Source organism: Setaria viridis, chromosome 9, assembly GCF_005286985.2.
Source record: "Setaria viridis chromosome 9, Setaria_viridis_v4.0, whole genome shotgun sequence".
Taxonomy (NCBI): Eukaryota; Viridiplantae; Streptophyta; class Magnoliopsida; order Poales; family Poaceae; genus Setaria; species Setaria viridis.
This window is the reverse complement of record NC_048271.2, coordinates 21,782,301-21,793,960: the sequence shown is the minus strand read 5'-3', so window position 1 is coordinate 21,793,960 and position 11,660 is coordinate 21,782,301. Positions and strand designations below refer to the sequence as shown.

General features: G+C 47.1%; 1 protein-coding gene across 1 annotated transcript; it reads right to left on the bottom strand.

The window, feature by feature from the left end:
- Positions 1-2,287: 2,287 nt before the first annotated feature.
- On the bottom strand, positions 2,288-10,583 carry LOC117836092 (uncharacterized). The gene is made up of 4 exons (XM_034715464.2): positions 10,207-10,583; positions 9,828-10,079; positions 9,582-9,699; positions 2,288-2,947 (listed from the first exon to the last, which is right to left on the bottom strand). The coding sequence occupies exons 1-4, from the start codon at positions 10,410-10,412 to the stop codon at positions 2,435-2,437; spliced, it is 1,089 nt and encodes a 362-aa protein (XP_034571355.2). The 5' UTR covers positions 10,413-10,583; the 3' UTR covers positions 2,288-2,434.
- Between the last annotated feature and the right edge of the window lie 1,077 nt (positions 10,584-11,660).

Sequence of the window (11,660 nt, the reverse complement as noted above, 5' to 3'; positions counted from 1 at the left end):
CACTTATGTAATGAATTTTGTAAATAATCTACGTTTAATACTCCTAATTAGTATCTAAACATTCGATGTGACGGGTGCTTAAAAATAAGCAAACTAACCAAACCAGGCCTAAATCTTGCACCAATTGTAATTAATGGGACTATCTATTTATCTGTGGACATATTCCAAATTTCCAATTATGAGATTAATCTAATTTTTGTAACCATTGGATTAAAATCCAACAATTTAGATTCATCATTCTATGATAAAAAGTTGAAATAATCTTAGAACATTTTATTTTTCTTTGAACCTTGCAAATCTTAAGATTGGAGGATGCAATGTCACCTACTACATAGACAATTCGCCGTTAATTTCGGGAATAAATATAAAAAAATATAAGCACTCATGGTAAATCGATGACTCAAACTCCATATGAGTATGTGTTGACGCCAGATTTTGACACGTAGAGAATCGGCGTCAAGAGGGAAAGGATTGGCTAATATGGCAGGATGAGAAGTCACTATTGGGAATCGGCCGATTGGTGCTACAGTTGGAGATCGGCCGATTTAGCGCTACAGTTCTGACAGATAGAGTTGGTAGGGATCGGCCGATTGGAAGGTTGGAGCAGTTGGGCCAATATGGGCTTAAAGTGGATCAGAAAGAAAAGATGAAGGAGGATTGGCCCGTGGGAGTGCAATGACCAAATCCGATCCGAGTTGTACTTGTAAATATTTATTTTCGTTTAAAATTAGAGATAGATCCTAGTCGGTTAAGAAGTTGGTTGTAACAGGCTATAAATAGCCATCTTTAGAGATCTGTAAAGAACACATCAAATCAATACAACAATCTACTATTTCCTCGTACTTTACTTTCAAGTCGGCGACTTCGCCAATACTCTTCTTCTTTCACGAGTTCGTACGGGTTGGCAGGGCTGCATCGACACGATCTCCGGCCGATTCTGTAAGTTCCGTTTATCGAGTAATATCTAGGCATTAACTTCGGGCGCATCGCTGTCGTTTCGTTTAGATTTATTCACCAGTTATCGATATTTACTAGAATTCTAGGTTTTACCTGCTGTTCTAGTTTTATCACCAGTTATCCAGCTTGAGATTAGAACTTTCGGCTTGTTTATCGTTATTTTCATCTATTATTTTTGGCGTAGCCGATTAGATCTATTTCAAGTGTTGCTCCTGTAGCGTTATCTAGTTTGCTCCAGTAGTTTTCTTCATAATCGCTGCCTAGTTGTCGGCTGTACCATAGCTGATTGCCGTGTTATAGCAAATTGGCCGATTCGCTGATACGCTTCCTCGAGATCGGAACCTTAGCCGATCGCAACCCCTGGAATTTGACACGTTTTCTCCTTGCCAATCAACAAGTCAGATTGGCTGGCACGCCGCACGAACTGCACCAGACAGGGCGATTACCCAAACAGGAGCTAAGCAGATTCTTCCGGGTTGTGTGTCTGACGCTAAGAGTCAATCGGCTGAGTTTTAGCGCCGACGGTATGTTCCACCATAATGAAACTAATTAACTAAGCTATGAACATTATTTTCTTAGACATGAACATTGCAAGAAAATTTTCAACCTTGATTTTAAGAATATTTTAAGAAATTTTTTCACCTTTGATTTGTTGAGTAATTTAACGCAAGGTTTTGGCAGAATCCTGACTCCACCGTTGACAATTTGAGACTAGGGATGCAAGTGGGGTGGCCTGCGGGTACCCGCCAGCTATTCGCGTACGCCGCAAGCATCTTGCGGGCTGACGCGGCAGCCCGCATTCCGCCGCGTGCTGTTGCGGGCTCATGTGGCAGGCTCAGCTGCATGCCTGCACGCACGCCTACGGCCAGCCTACTGCAGACGCCGCTTGACATCAGAAAGAAACAAAGCTAGTGTCTAGAGATGAGCTCATGGCCATGAGCCTAGATCTCAACGGTGGAGGAGGACCGGCGGACGGCGGCTGTGACTATGTCCTCGTGCCAGATGCGGGCACGGGCGCCGGTGATGCGACGAAGGATTCCTTCCTGATGCAGGAGGCGACGATAGATAATAGAGGCGGCACACGCGGAGCAAAAGTAGCAACCGAAAGCGGCGACGCCGGGGGACGGAGCTAGCGTCCCATGGCGGCGTGGGCGGACTGTGACCGAGACGCTCGATGCGGGGAACTAGGAGGGTATCAGGGCGAAGTGGGCTGGAATGCGAGTTTACGTGGGCTAGCGGCGCTGCTTGGCCCAGTGGGTTGGCGGCGTGGCCCGCGCCGCTTGCATCCCTATTTGAGACGTACAAGTTCCAGGATCGGAGAGACAGGAAAGAGCAAATAAACGCCATCGTATTTTTCCCAACATGCGCTGGTAAGTTATCAACATCTAAGCTGAAAATTCAATTATATATGCTTGCCAACGAGGCAACGATTAGGTAGTCAGTCTGCGGCGCCGGCAGCGATCGAGATGACTAAGAATCAGCGTACGCATCCTCCGGGACTACCAAGCCCAAGCCACGCGCCGGCATGTCCTTCCTGCTGCCTCTTCTTGGACGCCACCGTCGTCGGCCGGCTGGCAGCGTCGTACGGCGTCTGGGCGGCGAGCCTGTCCCGCCTCTTCTCCATGAACCGCTGCAGCGACGCCTTCCTCGCCACAGGGATGTCCTTCGCCCCACCGGCGGCGAGGCGTAGCAGCTCGGCCGCGCTGTCCGCCGGGACGTCGTCGAACACCAGCACGCGCCCGCCATACATGATCGTCAGCTGCGCCGGCGCCGGCGTCGGCGTTGACGCCTCGGCTTCCTCCCTGACGTCGGGGGCGACGTCGGCTCCCGGCAACAGGAGCATCGTCGAGGCCGCCGTCGGCGTGGTGGCGGGGCGGGCATGAGCCGCCGCCGCCACCCCGGCGGCGGCCTTGGCCCTGACGCACCGGCTGAGCACGCCGCAGGCCAACGCAAATCTCCTACGGCCATTGCAATCCGTAGCCATATTTCGCTACTACCACAGGCCAATAAGCTTACCAACGTTTCGTTTAACTTTCTGTATGTAGGTAGCCAGCTAGGGCAGGAGGATCGGATGATATGCGTTCGGGCGGCTCGATGCATGGGTTTATATAAGCTGCAAAGCAAATGGGGCTGTCACGGAGAAAACGTGGGAAGCGCCCGCCGCGCGTGGGCGTTGGTTGTGCGTTGGCATCACCATATTTTTAGCCGGTCGGCCACAGGCCCACAGCCCCACCACATGATTGATGCGCCGCTGGCTCGTTTTGTTTAGTTTTGCGCGCGCCGCATGAGCCGAGTGGTGGGCGTGCGTGCACGCAGCCGGTTGGGGCCCGAGCAGAAAATGCATGGCCGCGTTTCGGCCGTGCGCGCGTTTCCGTGGCTGGCTTTTGCCCCGTTTCCGCGGCGCACGTCGTTGCCAGCCTTCGGGGCGTTCAGGTCGGCACGTCGTCATCTGTTGAGCTTGTTCCAGCGGGAGCGAGGGTAAACTGTTCACGGATGACATAGTACGCGTTGAAGCAGAGGGATCGGAAAAAATGGGCTCGTTTCAGCCGTGCGTGCGAAGCGCGGCGGCCTCACGTCGGCGTGGTACGTACGCGCGACTCGATCTGCTACGCTACCGGCCTTATGCGTCGGGGGTGTTCATGGATAGCAAACGGGTTAAAAGAGAAAGCTGTTCTTATGGTAGGAAAAATATGATGTACCAGTCTACCTCAGAGGTCGATGATTGCACGAAAAACCTTCGATACAAAAATTAAATATATATATATACCTCTATTTATTTCAATAGACAAAAACCAATTTTTACCGTTTGAAAGAATAAAAACTAGCCTTATGTAATTTATAAAGAAATAAAATAACTTAAATCTGCCATTTGAAATTGCAAAATTATACTCGCGCGAAAAAAGTGAAAAGAATAGTGATTTCGCTTACTCGTGGCCATTGCATTAGAATAATTTTCCCAAATGCTAGGATTTATATTCTTGGTCTTACCTATTCAGTTCCAATGCTTGTCGTCTTGACGAACGATGAATTGATTAAGCACACTTTATATACAACATGGAACATGTTGAACATAAAGTTTAATGATCCACCTTTTTTTAATATGGTATGTGTAACTGGTTCAACCTTGGGCAACAATGAAAACGAGCAGGAGTATAATATAATTCTACATCTAAACTTTCTACTTGGCAGGAACCAGATGTCACCCACTTTGCCATTATAAGAAATTCTAAAGGAGTGTGCACGTTGTCAGCCCGAACATAATACATGGGCCTATTTAGAGGACAGCACACCAAGAAACCTTACTTTGCTATGAAGATCGACATTATGAAAGCATATGATCGAGTGGACTGGTCTGGTCCTATCTTAGAGTATGTTTGTCCAAGCTTGGTTTTGCTGATTCCTGGACTGATACTGTATACGAGGTGTGTGACTGGTTCGTTATACAGTGCGGGTTAATGGAGAATTGATTGATCCCGCGGCTCCTATGCGGTGCACCTGACAAGGTGATCCTATCCGTCCATATTTATCTTACTGTGTACCGAGGGCCTTTCTTGTCTATTTAGAAAGATGGAAGAGGAGGGTATTTTAAAGGGTTTGCGTAATGGCAAATTTGGGCCTCCTATTTTCCTTTTCCTCTTTGCTGATGATAGCAAATTTTTTGCCAAAAGTGATTGCAAGAGTGTAGATGCCTTGAAATCAGTTCTGCAATTATATTGTGATGGCTCTGAAGTATGGACAGAAAGTGAACTTATCAAACTTTTCAGTTTTCTTTGGCCTTCATTGTCCTGTCCCTATTAAAAGTAGTCTTATGGCTTCCCTACAAATTCAGAATGTTGCTTTGAGGGATACATACTTGGGCGTGCCGACATATGTGGGCTGTTCTCCAACTGAGGCTTTTAAATTCTTGCCGGCCGGGGAGAGTGTGGAAATAGATTAACAACTGGACTAATCGACCATCATCTAGAGTTGGGAAAGAAATTCTTCTCGAGGCGGTGGTTCAATCGATATCAACTTTTGTTATGAGTTTTTTCCAGATTCCGGCTAAAACTTGTGAAAAGATGCGAAATTCTGTGAAGTCAGCATATAATTTCGCGAGAATCTCTTCTTTTGCCTCCTTCCGAAGTAGGCCTTGATTTGGTTTTATGTAATATAACATTTGAGGAAGATTGTTGGAAGATGTCATGGTCTATTAAAAGCAAGATGAAAATAAGATTTTGGCGAGTTGTTCATGATTGTTTGGCTATGGGACATCAGCTTCAAAGGTGACATATTCCTGCTAACAATCTACTCCGTATATGTTGTTTCTTTGGCCACGTAGAGAAAGTTGAGCGTTGTTTCTTGATGCTCCCTTTCGCTAAGACTGTGTAGAATCTTATCAAAAAATAGTTTGGTTTTCAGTTACAAAGGAAATATCTCCATAATGCTAAACAATGTATTTTTGATTTACTAAATCGTTGCAGTGAGGTGCAACGTGTGGCGGTGACTGTTACCTACTGGCATATCTGAGAAACCCGAAATGAAACTAGATACATTGTGTCCCCAAGTGACAATGAAGAAATACAAGCTTATGTTGATATGATTGTTATGCATTCTTTGAAGCCGAGTCATCATTCATCATGGTGTGCAGATCCTAAACATATTAAGAAAAGGACTCCACCACCGGTTAGTTGGCTTTGCCTCAATGTGGATGCAGCAATCTTTTCTTCTTCACCAAGTTCGGCAGTTGGTGTCATTGCGCGGGACCATATCGGCAGATGTTTGATGGGTTGCCACCAGTATTTTTCGGGTATTACTATGCCTGTGGTCGCAGAGGCACTTGCTCTTTGGTGTGCTATGGTTTTTGCTTTTGATGAAGATTTTCACAAAGTGATTATGCAGCCAGATTGCTTGTCAATCATCCAGGACTGTTCCTGCTAGGGACCGCTCTGTGATTGGTCTTTTTTTTTTTTTTGCTGATATCAAGTCTTTAGCTAGCAAATTTGCTTCTATTACGTTTCTTCATGTAAACCGTAATGCTAATAAGGTGTGGCTCATTTGTTGGCTAAAGAGAGTGAGCTTATTGCTTACTCAATGTTCCGACGGTATGTTCTTGGTTGTATCAGGATGGTGTGAACTCCGATTGTTTGTGTCAATGAACGAACCGACCTTGATCTCAGAAAAAAAAAAGCAGCAACCTGCAGCTTGCCTGCCTCCCAGTAAGTAGTTCCCAGCAACTTGGCCCAATGAAGTGAAGCCACAATCTTGTTCGGTTGTTCAGAATTGAATCATGGAACGGATTCATTCCTGGAGGGGAATGAGTGGATTCAATTGAATCACTCTATATTGTAGGTTTCATTCTGGAAGTCAAGACATGGGGAATGATTCTGGATCGCTAAGAAGCCGGAATAATCAGAACGGGCTGGAATAGAATCAACATCCCGGTCCAAACCGAATGGTTATCTTGTATTAGGTAGGATTTTTAACCGGATCAAATCAATCTGTGCGGAATAAACCTCGTTCATGGGTGGTTTTAAGAGAATCGAACGAGACCTAGAAGTATAACTTTTTCACGGAAAAATCATTAATACAAATGACAACCGAAGGTCCGTACCAACCAATAATAATACAGCTTGTATGTACATCCCTTCAGTTCCACCTAATATGGTGCAGCGTGTATGATTCCATTCTCTATTTCAAATTGACAGGTCGTTGCTTCATTTTCAAATTGTCATCTATGACAGTACACGGGATAGAGCCGGGGCCAGCGTCATCTAGGGCCTGTTTGGAATAGAGTTTTTTTACAGGAATTTCAAAGGAAGTGCATTCCTCTATTTTGCTTACGTCATCCACCGTTTGAAATGAAGGAACACGCCGGCCGATTCCAGAGGAAAGGATTCGTTCCCTTCACAAAACACAGGAAATTAAACATCCAGTAGTCCGAGCTAAAGGTTTCGCGTAAGCCCGAGGCGAGAGAGACGGAGAAGCTTTCACGCGGCTCGAAATCAAGATTAGAGGAGAAGAGAGAACCAGAAGAGAAGTTTTTTGCATGAAAAACGAGCTCGGACCACATCCTCACCGGCGTAGGTAGTTGTCATCGTCCGCCCCGGTTGCTGTCCGGCATCCGTTGTCACTCCGATCTGGACCATCACCATTGCTGCGCGAAGCGCATGGGGCTCCCGATGCGTTGTGTTCTTCGTTATGACCTCCCTAACTAGCACCGCCCTCTGCTGCTACTCCATCGCTGCATCTTGCAGCCGCCTGCAAATCTCTGCTCATTCGTAGGAGAGGGAGGGAGAACACGGAACACCTTTCGGAGAGGGATGAGTCACACGATGGCACCAGATAAGATGATCCCCAGCAGGATGACAGCCCGTGGGTTGAGTCTATGGACCAGTGGTCCCACGTGCAAGTGAGTTAAAGGAGAAAGATACGTAGCTTTTTCTTGCGAAGGAAAAAATGGTATGGCTAACAATATATCATTAAGCACTAATGTCTTTTTGTTTTTTGATTCCTGTGTTATGAATTACTATGTTCTAAACACTCCATAGTCATTTCCTGCGTTTTTCCATTCCTCTGTTTTACCACTACACTCATATCCTATTCCTACAAAAAAAAATTCTCATTGCTATGTTTTCTATCCTTCGTTTCAAACAGGCCCCTATTGTTCACCGGATCATGAAATCGCCCCGGCCAGCAGGCCGTGGAGCAGTCGCACCGGTACGCCTCCTTCGTTTCCTTGGGTTTCACCACGGCGGGGAGCAGGACAGGGACAGCGCGCCACGCGAAGCCGGAGACTTCCGGACCCGGCTGGACCGCGGGAGTTTAGCCTATGGGAAGGTGCCGGCCCCGCGAGGTCCCCCGATCGACATCGACGCCTGCGTCGGCGTGCGCGAACTCGCTCCATCACGTGCTTGTGTTTTCATGCAGGCAGAGACGGTCGGCAAGGGAGGACACGGAACAATCCGGTGATTTGTTTGGCCTACATCTCCATCGGAGCCTGGTGGTGGAGTCGGCTCTTCTTCTCCCGCAATCCGCAGCGTGCGTGCTGCTGCAGCACTGTGCGCCTCGTTTCCTTCCGTTCTCTCTTGCGTGTCGATCGAGAAAATAACGTGCGGACGGAGGAGGGCTGACTGGCTAAGGTACCGCAGGTCGTGCTATCCAGAACAGTAGGGCGCGGCCAGGTGTGTGGTCTTCCTCTTCCATTTAAAGTTTGGGGATTTTAAGTTGGGAGCACAAGAATTTTTGAAAATTTACACTACTGCACAGCACCTCATCCATACCGGCACAAAAATTTCATTTGTGACGGTGAACACACCGGTACCAAAAAGCAGATGCGAATGCGGATGGTTATTTGTACCGGTGTCGAAGTTGGCATGAATAAATGATTATGTCTACCCGTGGAAAATTGCACCGGCACGAATAACAAATCATGCTACTAGTGCAAAATTGCACCCTCGAGCTACCCTTCACATTCAACTGTAGCTAGTCACAAGTCACAAATATGTCACGTGTACTGTTCAAGCTTCGAACTCGACATCATCCCTCCCGTGATATTTTTTATCATCCCACCTACACCACATATCCATATGTAGATGGAAGTTCTATTCCTTTAGACCCCAATTGCCTAACATTTGGTACATTATTTGGGGGTCTAAATGGCTTCAAATTAAGAAAAACATTCAACTACAAAGTTATAGATCTCATCAAAAAATACAATGTTTATATAAAGTTTGTCTACACCCGAGTCCGTGTACAAAAGTTACGAATTTTCGTATATAAATTGATATTCAAATTGCATAAGTGGGAAACTTGATATGGAGGATGGAGGCATAACTTGTACTACTAAAACACATCTCACCACCGCAATCAAAACATCCACATGAGGAGGAGGGAAGCTTCGTGGAACTACCCCTTCAGCCGGCCTTTTTCTCTCCTCCCTCTAGCTCTACCACTTTATTGACTGAAGAGAGAGCGACAAGGCACCACGCCGTCAGCATAGAAAATTGCCATTCCGGAAGACACCGGAGACCGCGCTATGCAATTTCCACGCTTTTGAAATGGTAAACATATAATTTTAGACCAGAAAGACCGTGTGGCCCTAGAAGCGGACGTGTACCAACCACTGATGGAAAAGGTCGCAGCCGGCACGCCGCACATGTTTCTTCTCTGTCTATCTTCTCTCCGTTCTACTAGTTGATAGTTTGGTCTACTCGGAGAAAAGCAGCGAAAAGAAAGCTGGTCTAACACTATTAAGAACAGAAATCAAATTTATGACCAAACGGCCGGTCTTCTAAATTCTCTACTTCACCAAAAGTACACCGGAAGCATTCGGCCAAGCATTAGAGAACAGATCACTATTTCTTAATAGGATGCAGTTGTACATTAAGATAACATCCCAATGGATGAAAAAGACACGGTCTCTATCAATCCCAGACTGATGGAGCTGCCGGCCGGCGCCTAGATAGGTGCCATCGGTCGAGCAACATATAATTAATTAGTAAAAGAATTCCTCCGAGTAGTGCTGAAGAATTCTCAAACAGAGATAACCTAGATTAGGTAGATCACCATGAAGGAGGATACTAGTCAGTACTTCTACCCCTTTTCATGAATGTTCGATCGGAATCCTGAATCCTGAAACGTTTCTAGAGCCCGAGCCATGAGGCAGCTGCAGGCTCATCTGTCGCAGGCTTGCCGCTACCGGTAATGTCTTTCTCTGGCACCGGGGACGCCGTCACCTTGTTGTAAGGCTCGGCGGCGTTGATCCTGCAAATCCACACACGTATTTGTCATCCATTGTTCTTGCTAGCTAAACAACCTCAGAATTTTAATCTCGAACGTGTCGTCGAAGACAGTGAATGGAATTAAGAACCAGATGTGAGCCATATCCTCACCTGTGCTTCCTCTTCTGGAGGAACCTCTGCAGCGATGCCTTCCTTGCGATGGGCAGGTCAGGGAGCGCCGCCGGTGGGTTTGAGGCTGGCTTCTCCGCCGCCGCTGGCGCGGCTTTAGTCTGTGGCGTAGCCGCGGAGCCCGACCCGGCCAGCTGCATCAGCTCCTCGGCCTTGTCGGCTGGGAAGTCCTCGAACACAAGCACCCGGCCCTCGTAGACGATGGTCAGCGGCGCCTTCGCCTGCGCCTCCGGTCTGGAAAAAAAAAAGCATACATGCTCGCCGTCATCAAACCCGACTTGGTGGCCAAGAGCTCATCAGCCAGACAATAACACAGGGCATTTAAGGCGACAGAGAGGGTTTCCAGCAGATGAAAGCTCACCTCTCTTGAGACGGCTGCAACGTGCCGGCGCGCGTGGGGAAGAGCTGCATGGTCCTGCCGTCCGTGTCCTCATCCTTCTCCGTCGTCGTCTCCACCAGAGGCGGCAGCCGGAACGCCCCGTCGAGTGCCCCCAGCTGCTGCTCCCTCATGTACTGCCGCAGGAGCCCGCACGTGACGGCGAACCTGGTGTTGCCGGCGGCCGCCATATCCGATCCTCCTCGGTGAAGCACAGAAGCAGCCGTGCCGTGGGGCACTGGTGGTGGTGGTGGTGGTGGTGTGGTAGTTCCGTCTCTTCTGGCGCGGCTCTAGCTTGCGTGGGAAACTCACCCGGGCGCGTGCTATTATACCGGTGTGTGTGTGTGTGTGTGTGTGTGTGGGGGGGGGGGGGGGGGGGGGGGGGGGCAGAAGGCTCTCGGCGCCGGCTTGTGCTAGTGTGTTTCGTCTCCTTGTAGGCGTTGGTAGAAGCACGTGAAATGCGAGGGAAGATCGAGTGGAGCGCCAAGGAAAGCGACGCGGGAGCCGCCCCGGGCCGGACGGCAACATGGGGGGATAGGCACGCCGCAGGCCACTGAATTATCCAGGCCGCACACACAAAACTTCTTGTTGGTGCCTTCATGGATTTCATGGGCTGCAATTTTTTTTTGTATTGATTTTCTGCTATATGGGGGTTTCCCTTTTATTGCTTTTCATGTTTTACGGTTACTATGTGTCTTTTCCTTCAAATTAATGTATACTCTGAATCCGTTTTTTTACCTTCATTCATTCTTTTTTTTTCCAAAATGGTCCCTTTTTTCCTTTTGTTATTTATTATCTTTTCCTTCTCCTTTGTGTTTTCTAGTGTATTTAATATGTTGATCTGGTTTCTTATTTATTCATTGCTGTTACTTTTGAAGTGTTCAAGTCCTGCTGAAGCGCTACATGGGTACAAGACCAACAAGTAAAGTCTACTGAATTTATTATTTTGGTACTGAAATTCAATTGTTCTTTCAAAATATTTTCAAATTTCATGTGGTATTTTAACAGTGTTACCTCAAATGCTTGGATTTTCATCTATACTATGTTTTTCTGCTATTATGATATATTATGGCGTAGTAATTTATGAAGTGATCTGCATGTTATGTGTACTGTTGTAGACGTGCCACACAAGTTCATAACATGACCAGCACTTCCTGAGAAGTTGAGATGATATTGCAGTCTCGTATAGTCGTATGTACTATTGTGTTTGGCTTACGTGAAAAAGAAGAATATTATCAAAGTAGTAATATAATGCCACATTTGAGTAAGCTAATTTGGAGCTTAATGGCACACACACGTAGGATAGATAACGAGCGCACCATGGTTAGCACTACCGATCAAATTACAAGATGCAGGCCATGAAGAGAGGTTTACATCCATATTTACACAAGTATATTTTTTTGAAGGAATAGGGAGGTGTTATATTTCAGGTGCCTGAA